This window comes from Choristoneura fumiferana, chromosome 9 (assembly GCF_025370935.1).
Source record: "Choristoneura fumiferana chromosome 9, NRCan_CFum_1, whole genome shotgun sequence".
NCBI lineage: Eukaryota > Metazoa > Arthropoda > Insecta > Lepidoptera > Tortricidae > Choristoneura > Choristoneura fumiferana.
Window position 1 is genome coordinate 5,143,213 of NC_133480.1, and position 16,108 is coordinate 5,159,320.

The window sequence follows — 16,108 nt, forward strand, 5'->3', positions numbered from 1 at the left end:
CTGAATATTTTAAAGCTTAAATTTTGCAGAAGAATTATTCTCTGAAGTGTAAAATGTTTTTCAAAACTACAATATTTTTGTAATACCTATCTACGAGTATCTATCATCATTATCACTTAAAATACCGTCATCTGTCGTATCATTTGTCGGATTGATTATCAACGACGCCTGTAGCAAATCAGAGACTAATGATGCGAAAATTATTATTAAATTGCGTTTGTAAATTATTAAGGTTCTATTTTTGTCGTTTTGACTATGAATCCCAAAAAAGGCAACACGTGACAAAAAACAATAATAATAATATTGTGCCATTTGTGTGTGTATTGTGTGTGTGTGTGATTGTGTTTTTGCTTAACAAAAAAAAAATCAAAATCAACTTTGTAATTGTAACCACAGAACTTTATTATTCACAGAACCTCAACTAAAACAAACGGTTGAACAACAAATACAAAGAGAAAATAAACATGTAAAACTAACATTGACCGATTGTCATTCAACTAAAAATCGATGATACTCACACATTCTCACCGTATGCAATTAACCCCCACAAAGACAGGGCATTCATAATTAAAAAGTACAAATTACTTAGTGTTCGCAGTACGGGCCCATATGTCGTTTTCCCAAAGAAAACTTTGCCACCATTGCTAGGAGCGTCTTTGAAAAAGGAACACGTCAGTGAAAGTGCTGGCAGTTAAAAATAAATCGATCATTCACAGAGACATTGGCACAAAAGACACACGTCCAGAAAAAGAAGAAAAAAAAATACTGATACGGATGGGAAATTTAGAAGTGATTAAAATTATATAGTAATTGAATTGAGATTTTAACAGCGAAAGAAAAAATAAAAGGCCATCAATGTAAGTGCGCAGTTAGGGATGGTTGGGGTAATCTTAATCGTTTTGGGATTGGAGGATAATCTAATTAGGTAATTAAATTTTATTTGAAGATTAATTCTAATTATCGTTTTAGATGATGGGGAAGGTGAAAACTCAGGGCCTCGTGTCCGACCTCATGCCAAATATTAAACTCATGCAAATGGTAGGACATTTCCTGTTCAATTATACTGATGGTAAGTAAAAATCTTGTTTCAAAAGTTGTTTAGATTCGTAAGTACATATTTAAGTAATTAAGTGGAAATGATAACAAACAGAAGAATGAATTTTAAAGCTCAAATAAAAACTTTACATGTTTCATTAAGACTTCGACTTACAAAAAAAAATTGCACATTGGAAGTGCGAAAGACTCTGAGCCTATTAAGAAAGTCTCCCAAAATATCCCAATTAAATATCCCAATTACAAACTTATTTTCGAAAAAAATATATTTTGTTTATGGTATAAATAACTTAACCAACAAAAAGTTGGAAAACCTCTGACTTTGTGACTTCAAAGTTCAAAGTTCAATATCTCAAAAACGGCTAAGCCGATTTTGATAAAACATATCTAAGTAGGTACCATCGCTAGAAAACCTGATTTCAATTAAAAAAACCGTATTCAAATCGGTCCACCCGTTTAAGAGCTACGTTGCCACAGACAGATAGACAGACACACACACACACAGACATACAGACACACATAGCGGTCAAACTTATAACACCCCTCTTTTTGAGTTGGGGGTTAAAAAAGGAAATTTCCACAAAGATAGAAAAATTAGGACAGTTTGGGAGGATAAAAATATTTAATCGCTCAGCTGCTAAGTAAATCCTAATTTAAAAAAGCGCACTATAATCAGCGATTTCCAAATTCGAATTCTTTAGAAACCGGTGGCATGTCTATGCTCCTGCGCAAGATTTATGCATCGACGCACGCTGTCTTGATCGTGGTGAATTTCCTCTGCCTTGCTATCAATATGGCCCAGTACTCTGATGAAGTCAACGAACTGACGGCGAACACAATCACAGTACTGTTCTTTGTGCATACGATTATCAAGCTGCTATTCTTCGCACTCAACTCCAAGAATTTTTACAGGTATGTAAATTTAATGTAGGTATGTAATGTACTAGTTGTCTAATGTAATGTAATTTAGGTCAATAATGTAGCAGTAATAATAATGTGTGTAATGTAAAGGTCAATCACCAACCCAATGGACAGAGACTATGAAATCTGTCACCAAGATCCCTATAGTAGAATGCGCTCGCCAAGCGGCCAATAGAGACCATGCAGAAGGATCAAGAAGGCAGCGACCGCAGTGATGGGCGATTCCTCATGACCACGAGCATTCTGTCAAAAGAGTCTGACTTCGAGGAGATTTTATTTACACCCATACAACCATTTTGGACGATTATATAGTAGAGTAGATTATGTAGTGACAAAAATTGAGAAAGGTATGCTGAGATGGTTTGGCCATGTCGAGAGACTGAATGAAGAACGATTGACGAAAAAAGTGTATGAGGCAAATGTGAATGAAAGTGTTGGAAGGGGTAGACCTAGGCGGACGTTTCGAGAACAAATCAGGGACGTCTTGAAAAAAGGCCAGATCAAGAGTACCCTAAACCGAACAGCATGTATGAAGGGAATAATGAAAGTGGACGAAGCGAAACAAGTATGTAAGGATCGTGGCAAGTGGAAAGAAGTGGTCTCTGCCTACCCCTACGGGAAAGAGGCGTGATTATTATGTATGTATGTATTAACATTATTATCATCATTGGCACGGTTTTTCGATCACGAGTCCATTTAACCGTAAAATTAAAGCATAAAACTTTACAAATATAATTTTTTTATTCATCATCATCAACTGGAAGACATCAGCTGTTGAACAAGATCCTCCTTAAAACGCCACAGTGATCGACAACTCGCCACTTGCATTCGCCGGTTGCCCGTAACTCGTGCGGCATCGTCAGTCAGTCAGCCGGCCACAGCTTTGTGATAGTTGATAAAAAAACAATCACTCGTATTTCGAAATCTTAGGGCTTTCAATCAGCCGAGTTTAGACTTGCAAGAAAAATCGTGCAAGTTGCATTACATTGCGAGGCCTTAAAGCCAAGGAGTTTGTAGTGGTCAATCGAGCGCCGCAATGTATTGCAATTGCAAAATTGTGTATGCAAGTCTAAACTCAGCTTACTCGTAAGTTATAATGTATGTGCCCTCTAGTTTAGTGAACTTTAGTAACAGTAATAGTTATTTATGTGGCTGGTGCATAATGCCTAATTATGTATAGCCGCATACATAACTTTATCTACATGCATATCATAAGTTTTCTATAATATGTTCAGATATGGCCTGTATTTTGACTTTGACTTTGACTTTGACTTTGACTTTGACTTTGACTTTGACTTTGACTTTGTCTTTGACTTGACTTTGACTTTGACTTTGATTTTGAATAATAATTATTATCTACATGAATGTCCTAAGTTTTCTACAATATGTAAAGATATACATTGTTAAAAAAAGTATTACCGATACTTTAATGTAAACATTAAGATGCACTGTACTTTAATGTGAACATTAAGATGCACTCGCAGATACCAGGTTTCTTAATAAAGGCCATTTGATAGTCGTTTCTGAACACATAATAGGGAAGTTATGATATGCATGTAGATAAAAGCGTTTAATGAGACCAACTGCGAAGCTATAATTCGCTTCGCTTCGCTTCGGGCAGTCAGGTAAAAAATAATCATCAACTTTGGACTTCTCTTTACATACTGCTATTTTGTTATGCGTGGTCAAACAAGAGAATGCGTTGATTTGTGAATCTGTTTTTTCCAGTTTAAATACTCCTTACTGAAAATAAAATGAAATCTTCAACGGTTGTAACTTCATACGATGTTATTCAAATATGGCTGGAAAAACAAAAGTCCTTTTTTTGCTCGTAAAGTCATCTGTCACTGTCAAAATAATGGACGCATCAAGGGTCACAGCTGAAATAAAAACTGAAATTTAATAAAAATACTCCTGACAGTTTTTATTAGTCTAACAGGGATTTATTGACTATGATCTGCTGTATAGTTTATTTTAAAATTACTTTATTTGTTGGAAAAAATACTGCTTGGATGGATTTATTAATTTTACCACTGGTCTATGAGAGAGATAATAATTATTAATTTCCGTAATTGCACTCTCCTGTGGCCCGGTGGAAGACCAGTGCTGGTTTTCAAACAGCGATATTGTGAGCCGGGACCTTTTTATAGCGGCAACATTTCCTATTGTTATTTTTACTTATTATGTGTCATTGCTGTTATAAATAAATTATTTTCTTTCTTTCTTTCTTTCTAATTTAAACCTTATAACTTTCTGTGATATTTTCGCACAAAACGTTGAATAAATTATTCAGTGGGCACTACTTACAAATATATGACGTGATGAAAATATACCAAAAACTCATGTGACTTAATGAATAAAATTTATAATATCACAAAATTAATTAATTTTATTTACGAATTCGAAGGGCGCGCAAAATGCAAGCGCAAGGAGAAAATCTGCCAGAAGTGAAGGTTGATGATAAATATTAATTTGCCGGATAATAAAGTAGTGTACCTAATCCTTACATTTGACATAGCAAATATTATCAATAGTAAAATCAAAATGCATTGTAACTAGAACATAATAATAACTTAATAGAAGTAAATCATGACTTAATAAAACAATAAATATTTAAGTATGTATCTATCTATTATAATTTATATTTATCCATTGCTTAGTACCCATAACACAAGCTTTGCTAAGCTTACTTTGGGACTAGGTCAATTGGTGTGAATTGTCCCGTGTTATTTATATTTACAAAACATTCCCTTTGAAAATAAATAAAGAAAAAATGAACATTTTTGAAACAGCGTGTGCTATTCTACACTTTTACAATTTTCATAATCTCTTGTCTATGACTAAGCGAGACAATTGCTCGAGCGAATGATGCTGCCCATTTCCTAACATTTTTAGGGTTCCGGAGCCAAAATGGTAAAAACGGAACCCTTATAGTTTCGCCATGTCTGTCTGTCTGTCTGTCCGTCCGTCCGCGGCTTTGCTCAGGGAATATCAATGCTAGAAAGCTGTAATTTTGCACGAATATGTATGTAAACTATGCCGACAAAAAAGTATAATAAAAATTTCTAAAATATTTTTTTTTAGTGTACAGAGTTTAGTGTAGGTAGGTACATAGACGTAAAGTGGGGATGATTTTTTTTCTCATCCAAACTTGTTGTGTGGGGTATCGTTGGATAGCCCTTTTAAAATCATTAGGGGCTTGCTAAAACGATTTTTCGATTCAGTGATCTGTTTGCAAAATATTCAACTTTAAAGTGTAAATTAAAATCGAGCGTCCCCCCCTCCTCTAAAATCTAAACCGGTGAGTGGAAAAACTTTTGAAAACATTCAGAATGGTAGTAAGTTTATTAAACTTTCAAGGAAAACTATAACGGCTAAGTTTGCTTGAGAATTATTAGTAGTTTAAGAGTAAATAGCAGCCTAAGGTATAAAATATACCTAAACTTGGAAGATTCCGAATAAATTACGAAATTCTTAGATAAATATTACTTATTTTTTTCGTAATAGCTACGGAACCCTATTTTAGGCGTGTCCAACATGCTCTTGGCCGGTTTTTTGTAATATTAAAATCTGCGTCTTAAGGTTCATCCCCTAAAATCTTGATAAAAGAGAGAATTTATTATTTCACAAGCCGTCGGGTTTCAAAGAAAAATTCATTTCCACCCAATTTTAATTTAACAGGCAAATACAAAGGATGGTGGAGGAAAATAATTTCTCTGGTGACGCTTCTACTGCTTTTATCCGAGAGCTCGATTGAAGGAAGGGTGGCAAAGCTTGCTGGTTTACGGAGACATTTTTTTTAAATAATAACCCGATTTATTTATTTCGAGCTTATACCTTACAGATTAACATACACATAATCAATAAAATAGATTAAAAAAAAACACGATATTTAAAACTAATTATCCAGGTGACAAACGGCGTGACCCCGGTGAGTCACCGACGAGGGCTTTGCCTGTATAGCCAGTAAAACACTTAATCTAATTTAGTTTAAATTATTTATTAAAAAAGATAATTTTTGATAGTGCTTGTCTGTTTCTTCTGATGGTTACACTTAAAAATTCTAAAAATACTTAATTTTAAATCTACTTAAAGGATTATTAAAGGAGTTAATTTATTCGCAGTGTAATAAAATATATTTTCTAATAAATCCATATTTCCTTTGTTCACACCATAACCTGAGAACTATACTAATTTCATCCATCTTTTTTTTCTTTATTTTCTAATACTTTGTAGAAGGTTCTTTCTTATGGAGAAAAAATTTGAAAATTGTGCCAAAAGTTAGAAGGTTTAAGAAACTCAAAGACTTAAGCTTTTCAAATGTGACCTTACCGCTTTAAATTAAAACCGCTAGCATTAGATACAATTTGTTTTATTTATGTATCTTTAATGATTTAAATGAGTGAATTCACACGGTTTTTTTTAAATCCCAGAATTTAAATACCATTGCAAGGATTACGTAATGGTTTACACCTGCGAAGACGGCGGGTAAAGGTTTAATGGTCAGTAATACAAGTGAAGTTCTTAATTATATTATTTCGAATAAAATAACAAAATCTGTTCCTTATCACAATACAAATTATTATTTACTAGAGGACCCGGCAGATGTTGTCCTGCCCAAAACAAACACTACAGTAAAATTATGATAAGATACAAACAACAGCGCCATCTAGCGGGTCCAATTGCGTTTCCGAATCAGTTAATACAATAGACTATTTGATAAAATTATTCGCCATTTTGTTTCTTACTTAGTTACAAGTGAAATAAAACGTGTTTTATAAAAAAAGTGGAGAATGATCGTTACCCTACTCAAGGAGTTTAATTTGAAATACATTTTTGTTCCTTTGTTATGATAATCACACAATACCGAAGAAAAGGATAAAGTTTGTACAGCATTGATTTTATTGAGAATTATTTTAGTTTTATTATGTATAATTTAAAATGTTAAATTTATTTTCTGGTTTTGTGTAATTATTTAATAATAGCTAACAGACTTACAAACTTTCGCATTTATAATAGATATTAGTGGGATGACACAAACTAACGAGACCTTTTTGGTGAAAAGAGCTAAAACATTCGAAGGGCCTTTGAGTAGAGACCTTTTTTTTCAAAATTGCACCCGTGCGAAGCCGGGCGAGTCACTAGCGCAAAATAAAGGTAGATACACTGAACTTTGCGAAATAATTTTCAGCTTGAAATTAAATTTTGTCGCTCAACTTTTACTGCGAAGCGTAATTAACCGCATGGTTTTAATTAACTCTTGTCTCCTCGTATAATATTTTATAACGGTAATTAAATAATAATTAATTACCGGGCAAGTTTTGATAATAGCTATTTAATATTTTAGACGACATTGCCATCATAAAACGAATAAGATTTTTTTACAATTAGTGCCTATTTAATTTTCCAGGTAAAAAATGTTCGTTGTCGTATAAAATTGATGTCGTTTTTCTTGTTCATTTTATTGATAAAAAACCCTTTTACATCAGAGCTTCCATCCATACTTACAAAATCTAAGTATACCAAATTTCAAATAAATGCAACCAAAAGATGTAGGCCATATCCAATAGACACACAAAACTTCCAAAAGTCGCGGAAAATTTAAAACAGTACCTACAAGTTTTGCTTAGTTTGGGACTAGGTTAATTGGGGTCAATTTTCGCGTGATAAAAAAAAGTTAACTCAAAGTGACCTTGTGCAAGGTCCGCTCGGATTTCTACCACTATATTGCTCGCTCGCTAATCCTTCCATGAAGCAGCAGTGTTTGCACTGTTGTGTTTCGGCGTGGTGAGTAAGACAACCGGTGAAATTACTGGCACTGGAATACCTCAATTCCATCTTAGGCCTCTAGGTTGGCAACGTATCTGCAATACCCCTGGTGTTACAGATGTTTATGGGCGGTGGTGATCTCTTACCATCAGGAGACCCACTTGCTCGTTTGCCATACAGTGGAATATATATATAAAAAATAAGTTCCTAGCTAAAATATCCGGTTCTTGAAATCAGTACGACTGTATATAAGTACTAAATTACATAAGTACGGCAGAAAAATGAATTACTCTTATAAATCCCATGAATATTTCCTAACTGTGGACTTTTTCGGTGCTAATAGAAACACTAAAAATATAAAGTAAGTAGGTATACCTATTATGGCGTTCTAAGGGGGAGGCCTTTGTCCAGCAGTGGACGTCTTCGGGCTGATGATGATGATGATGATGAGGTATACCTAATAGAAATGTAGTTACAAATATTGACTTATGGAAGTATTGTGAACACGTACAGCTGTCGCGACCTAGACCGCTGCCCGTAAAGTCTGTAAGGTATTATGCTGGTTCTCACGCCATGAGCTATGCTTGCCGATATTGTGCTTTTATGTAGCACAATATCCGTGCCGTGGTGGCTTAGTGGTGTGACCTATGGCCTCTCAAGCAGCGGGTCGTGGGTTCGAACCCAGGCTCACACCTCTCAGTTTTTCGGAATTTATATGCGAAATCACATTTGAAATTTATCAGCTTTACGGTGAAGGAACCTGCACTCACCGCCAAGAAATTTAATGGTGTGTGTGAAGTTCCCAATCTGCACTGGGTCGCGTGGGAGCTACGGCCGAAGCTCTCTCATTTTGAGAGGAGGTGCCCAGCGGTGGGACGTACATAGGTCGTGATGATGATGATCATGACGTTGCACTTAAGTAAACTTTTTTTTGTAGTCTAACTATTTGTGTTTCATCTAATCCCACGTAATACTCGTAGTTACCAGCTGAATCATTAGTAAACAGTTGAATTAGAATTTTGAAATTAGAATTCCCGTAAAAATTCCCAGAACTTCATCGAAATTATCGAAAAATTGTATGAAGTATACCCTCGTCAAATTTTTCTGATATCTATGTTTTTGATACCGGCTTGGCTGAATTCTATGAGCATTCCCCACCTCCCTAGAAAAAAAAACCTTTGTGGTTAGGATTTTAATCATGTCCCCCCCCTTCCTCTAAAATCTAAACCGGTGGGTGGAAAAATTTGAAAAAATTCAGGATGGTAGTAAGTATATCAAACTTACAAGGAAAACTATAACGGCTAAGTTTGCTTGAGAAGACAAGTATTAGTAGTTTAAGATTAGCAGCCTTACTTATTTTTTTAGTAATGGCTACAGAACCCTATTTTGGGCGTGTCAGACACGCTCTTGGCCGGTTTTTTTTATTTGACTGGATGGAAAACGAGCAAGTGGGTCTCTTCTTCATAATCAATAGTACTCGTGATTCTGAGTACGGAGAATCCAGGATTGCCCAATTCTAAAAAAAAAATAAGTAGGTTGCGTCATTCTGAATCTTAGATAAAATTACAAGATACAAAATTATTTATCTTTTATATTAGACGAAAGTATCTTTCCGTGTATTTGAAAAAGGTATGCAAATAAAGCAGAATTGGTTTCTTCAGTAACAAGATTGAATATTATGAATATTAATGGCAGACGATCGGTTCGCCTATTTACATAAAACCCCAATATATTTTTTTCTTTACATTTCTAATCTTTCAATTATTCTGGCCCACAAAATAAGAAATGTATCATATTGTTTCGTAAATTGTATTCATTGATTTTGTTCTTTTAAATAATGAATGACTTAAACAAAAAAAAATAGGTAATAAGTACTTAATTAAAAAAAAACCCTACCCGACAGTGTAAGAAAAAAAAAACAAGTGCACTTGATTAAAAATCATTGAAATGGCTTTATAAAAACAAAAAATAATTTTTAATGCGAAATATAATTATAGTCTGGCAGGCTCCTGCCTGCATAAAAATTGCGACTAAAAATTTCAAATGAATTGCGTATGAGTTATAATTAGTCTAAGAGCGCTTTTAGATTATCCGATCCGATATCGGTATCGGACGACGATGGTCGACACCCGATAGACGACACCATAATTTTCTGTTTTCACATATTTCCGACAAAATCGTCGCCACGCATCGGGCTCTGGGCACACAGAGACAATTTAGATACACGTATAGCACACATACAAACATTATCGACCACCAGCCCACGGGCATCCGATGGTGCCACCAACATATCGGTGTCGGCTCCGACATCCGATATCGGGCCGGACAATATGAAAGACAAGTACATATTTCATACATTTTACCTACATGCCCCGATATTGTATCTAGCTGCTTTAACATGAAGGAGTAACAACCACAAACACACGCCTTTATAATATTAGTAGGATTAGATGGTAGCTGTACAAGCGTTTCAACCGCTATCAGATTTGTATCGGTTATACTGAAGGAATGAGTCGGGTAGAATGGATGGATTTTATAAAAAGATACGGTACAATTACAATTCATTCAATTTTCTTGCTTACCGTCTCTCATTTCTTCAATTATGCGCGGCAGGAAACTGAATAGCGGTTAAAACGCTCGTAGGACTACCCTCTAAGCATAATTGAGCATTCAATGGTGTTTACGAAGTTACCAATACCCACTGGGCCCCAACTACAACCCAAGCCCTCTCTCTCGTTCTGCAAAGCCTGTGCCCAGCAGTGGGACGTCTATTGCCTGAAGTTCACGTTCACGCTGTTCACAGGACCCTGGCAGTATGGAACCAGTCAAACAGCCACCCGTTGTTCACGGAATCTGACGCCCGCTACCACCAGCTGGCTCTTAACAAGATGCGTCGTCTGCTCTACTTCATCGGGTCTTTCACCATCCTCGCCGTTGTCAGTAAGTTCATCCTAATATTCATCATCATCATCATCAGACGGAAGACGTCCACTGTTGAACAAAAGCCTCCTCCTTAGAACCCCTCAATCAAAGATAACTCACAACAAGTATTATTGAGGTGAGTGAGGTGTTAATTAAATAACTGAAAATCTAAAATTAGTTTGTTCAGAATCGAGAGTAGAATCGATTAAGTACTCCAAAGCTGAGCATGGTCTAATAGTTATGAATGCAAAATTTAATAGGTACTGGCCGTTTTTCTGTCAGTTTAATTTTCATCTAAATAAAGCGAAGCGCAACAGTGTAGAGTTAGAAATTAAGGGGATCCCATGCTCCAATGACCTTCTATCTGAATTCCTTAGTTTCCTTTAATTTTTGTAGCTTATTATGTTAACAGCAACGGCTTTAAGCAATATAGTATCCCATATTTACTTCAAAGTTCATTGTCTTCGAGATATTTGGCATCAAAGTTGAACAATTTTAGGCCAAAAAACTGGTTTTCTGGCCATAACTTTTGTGTTAATTAGTTTCAAATGAAAACCCTCGACACGTTTTTAGAGACGTCATTCAAAGATGAAGCCAAATATGTAGATTTTATATATTGTTAGATCTTTCACGTCAATAGAGATACGAAAGAAGTGTTTTTTTAGACAATGTTTAAAAAAATAATACAAAATTAAGTATTCATTTTTTTCAAAATCCGTTAGACAAAAATGGAAATAAAAGATAGGAGATCCGATAGCCGTTTGACTTATAATTCTATATTTAGTGCAAAAGTAGAAGATAAGATTCAAAACTTCTCAAAAATCGATGAAAACCTCGGGTAGCCCCTTAAATGGAATTATTGACTTAGCAAAATATACGAATATTATAAAAATAAATGCAATGAACTAACTTTACACGTTACGGGGATAAAATATACTGTATTGATTAGTAGCATAAATTAGGCCATACTCAGTGTAATTTTGTGGCAAGCCGCGACGCTATTTTTCACTGTACTAGAAACGAGAGCATAAAATAAATAATTTCAGTCGTCCCACCTAAGAAACAAGATGCGTATAAGATCGAAATACATAAACATGCCGCAAACTCCCAGTGGACGCTGGATGTAAATAGATCGGGAAAAGGAAATGCAAAGTTGGGAAAAATACAGTGACAAGTAGACGACAGTTGTAGGTGAGGGTATTTGCTTGAAATAAAATTACTTTTCCATACATAGGTATTGCGTTTTTAATCAGTGGGTTTTTGGATACTACTTAGATAGATCTGCTTTTCTCGGAGAGATAAAATACATTTTAAGAGTAATTTTTTCTTCAATAGATAATCCTTTTCTTATTCTCGTAAACTTTGTGTTTATGCTGGATGTAGGCGAGATAAAACGTTTTTTTTACTCTTGTGCATAAAATAAAAGCTTCGTCTATAAGACTACGACAGTCAGACGCCAACAGCCATGAACAAAAAAAAGGTTGTAAAATAATGTTTTAACGTATATGCATTTTTCACCACGCTTACTCGTAAACAGTGTCGTAACTAGCAGGCTACCTTGGTTGCAACCCCCCAAATAAAACCCTCGACCTTAATGTGCTTGTCATGAAACCCAAGGTCGGCAAATGAGTCATTGCGCGTACTAATTTTCCTGTCATGAAGCCCAAGGTCGGTAAATGAGTCATTGCCCGTACTAATACTGCTGCGCGCGCTGATGCTGCGCATGGCGCAGCAGAAGCACCACATGCACGCACACGCACGTCAGGCACGTGCTGAGGGAGGGGAAGGGCGGCGCCGGCGGCGCTGCCAAGAGCGCAGCCGGCGGTATTTTTTCATTTACAAATATAAAATTTTACTTGCAAATTTAATGAAAAACATTGTATGTCGCACGGGTCATATTGCAAACTTAAATTTTTCTTAAGGGCGATAAATAAGGAATTACGAACATCGACTAATTAAAGACTTCGACTTCGGGCTTCTAATAGACTCTCGTTCGTAATTCCTTATTTACCGCCCTTAACACACAATGTGCTATTTTAAATTTGTGTTTTGAATTAGTGAAATTACACAATTACTTATAGTAAGTTACTATAGCAGTGCATGAAAAATAAAAGGTGGTAAATGGGTCGATCAACTTTTTCTTGTCACTTGTTATTGCTGAAGTCACGGTCTCCTGAGTTACTCTTAAAGCCGTAAGTTTATAGAATTAAAATTTGCCAAACATGCATTTTTGTGGTGGATTTAAGCCCCTTCTATAATTGGTCATCTAATAAGCATGTTAGTATAATGTGACACAAGTTGACACAACATTTATTCTATCAAACTGTACTACTTTTGTCCCCTCGCTGACGGAACACAATAACAACAAGTAATAGCTGATCCACCCAAATAAACATTATTTACTTATACAATTGCTGTTTATTTTCTTTGCAATTGAAGTGAAGAGTAGAGTGTATTAACCTATTTTACCTTCGACTTAACTATCAACCTTCGCCTACTTCAGGCATCTCGGGTAAGATAAAGACTTTTATGCACTTGTTGTTCTACTGTATCGGACCAGAGAGAGACCTAGAGAATGGAATGATAAAATATTATACATAACTTAAGACAAATTTAATTAACAATGTCTTAACTTGAACCTACTAAATGAAAACATAATTTTATTCTTTGACCAAAAATTGTTCTCAGGTTGGATAACAATCACCTTCTTCGGTGAGTCGGTGCGCCTGATCGCTGACAAGGAGAGCAACGATACGTTGACTGAGCCAGCCCCCCGGCTGCCTCTGAAAACCTGGTACCCCTTCAACGCTATGAGCGGGACCATGTACATTGTGGCTTTTGTCTATCAGGTAATATTTAATTCAACATATAGCCCCGCCTTGTTTAGCCTTCTTTCTAATAAATAGGAAGTTACATGTAAGTACATACAGGGTGATTAATCCAAATGGGTCAGTAGGGAGAAATCAGAAACTATGAGAGATAGCGAAATCTGTTCTTAGGAATAAAATATCAAAAAAGTCTTTTTTATTTTTAGAAGCTTTTATTTTTTCTGACTGTACTTTATGTTATCTGTATTTGTATTGTCAACTAAACTTCATTTTCATACCAAATATCAAGTCGATTTCATTAACCGTTGAGGCGTTCCGTCCTGCGGAGACAATCCTGGCCGGACAAGGATGTACCTACTTACTACCAAATTATTGTATTGTCATAAAATTTACATAAGTATGCCATATTTCAAGTCAAACCGATTGCTGGACAAATTTAAATTGCAAGATTTGACCCGTACATACATACATACATACCTACATACTCGTACCTCCATAATAATATGTACATTGTAAGTTAAATAAAAGCTTGTAAAATTTATTTATTTTCACTTATGATTCACACAATCAACAATAACAACGAAAAAACGTGCATTTGCAATTTGTAACATAGTTTACAGAGATTTTGACCAGGTTCGACTCCCGGTTATGTATGAGAGTTACGAGTAAATAAAAAAATGAATGTAATTTTTGTTAAATCTAAAATCGAGCCATGTTTCCTGATTTCGCTATCTCTCATAATTTCTGATTTCTCCTTACTGACCCATTTGGATTTATCATCCTGTAGATATACTTAGCCGTTGAAGCCGTACCTAGTGCCTAGTAGCTTGACTTATGGCTTTTCAAGCAGAGTAGTGGATTTGGGCCCAGTCTTGTATCTTGAGTTTTATTGCGAAGTTATGGTTAGAATTTACCAAAAAATTGACATACCTGCGAATCAATGATGTGTGTGAAATTTCTAATTTGCACTTGGACTATAGCTCAAGTTTTCTCATTCAGAGAGGAGGCCCGTGCCCTGAAGTATCAGTGGGTTACACTGGGAATTATTAAACTAAGCCGAATCCAGATTAATTAATAAGACATTTTATTTTCTGAACATGCTAGAAAAATTGTTTCAACTCATAAAGCAGGGATTCTCTCTTGAAATGCTTACCTTTAAATGTCTAACAGATCTACTGGCTCATCTTCTCTATGGCTATCGCAAACCTGATGGACGTGATGTTCTGCTCGTGGTTAATCTTCGCTTGCGAGCAGCTGCAACACCTCAAAGCTATCATGAAACCTCTTATGGAACTTAGCGCCTCCCTTGATACCTACCGGCCCAATACCTCGGAGCTGTTCAGGGCTTCTTCCACAGGTAATAATCGTTTGATTTTCTCATATCCTAGTACAAATTGCAAAGAATTGACTGGACTGAAGAGCTGACAGCTTCCATGTAGGTAGAATTAATTAATGTCTGAGTTAGTAGATGACTAATTGGTATTGAGTACTCCTAACATCGTTTGATTTAAAATTGAAGATGTGATTTGACTTTGATCCCCAAATTCCAAACTTATGATTCGCCTGTCAAAATTTTAAGAGACAAACAAAAGACAATAAAACTTTTAATTAATCGTTTCATCTAAAACTGGATGTCCCTCTATTGATCATTATTAATTATAACTTTTGGACTTTCTTAATTTGTCATTGTTATTTTAGGCCATTTACCTATATTCCTAGGTAATCAAAGTTTTAAACTATCTATCTATTTATTTATCAGTGTTTTGTGCAAAATTAATTTGTGTTTGTATTTCTACACATTTACATTGCCTTCGTTACACATTCAAGGCGTGTTAAGTTTCATCTCAATAAAAATCTGAATCATTGCCATCATTTTAGAAAAATCTGAAAAGGTGCCAGACCCAGTGGACATGGACATTAGGGGATATACTCGACGCAGCAAGACTTTGGCATGATGCTACGAGGCGCCGGAGGACGTCTGCAGAACTTTAACAACCCCAATCCGAACAACCCTAACGGTTTGACGCAGAAGCAGGAGATGCTGGCGCGGTCAGCTATCAAGTATTGGGTGGAACGCCATAAGCACGTCGTGAGGTAATTCACCATTCTACGTTAAGTTCTTGGTGACTTGTGTGATGCTATAAAATCAATGATACTGTCTCTGTTTGTTTATTGGATTAAACAGCGACGGCGTGACAGATACCCGTCACATTTTATGACATAAAATAACAGGAATTTAACGGAGAGGGATGCAGTAAACCCTTAAGCCTCATTTAAACCACGCAAGAGCTTCCATACAAGTTGCATTACACCGTAGATTATTGAGAAACAATGAATTCAGTTGATCAAAGAAATACTTCAATGTAGTGAAAATTGCATGCAAGTTCTTATTGCCTATAAGAGTAAATGGGGCTTTAGTTAAACCCAGGGTTTAATCTTTTATATTTAAATTCTATGGGATAAACAAATTTTCTGAGTTGTAATTTTTAATTGCTTGCGTATCATTCTTCCGTAGACTGGTGGCATCCATAGGAGATACTTATGGTACTGCCCTACTGTTCCACATGTTGGTGTCAACTATCACGCTCACACTCTTGGCTTATCAAGCTACGAAG

The 16,108-nt window shown here is 35.6% G+C and overlaps 1 protein-coding gene across 1 annotated transcript; it reads left to right on the top strand.

Moving 5' to 3' along the window:
- Nucleotides 1-628: 628 nt before the first annotated feature.
- Nucleotides 629-16,108, top strand: LOC141431035 (odorant receptor coreceptor-like; the record flags this gene model as incomplete). Its single annotated transcript, XM_074092001.1, is given in 9 exon segments — nucleotides 629-857; nucleotides 970-1,069; nucleotides 1,755-1,965; nucleotides 10,547-10,683; nucleotides 13,354-13,514; nucleotides 14,664-14,850; nucleotides 15,372-15,413; nucleotides 15,416-15,587; nucleotides 16,009-16,108. Coding segments are annotated over 8 exon segments (1,110 nt in total), but the record flags the coding sequence as incomplete, so codon positions are not given.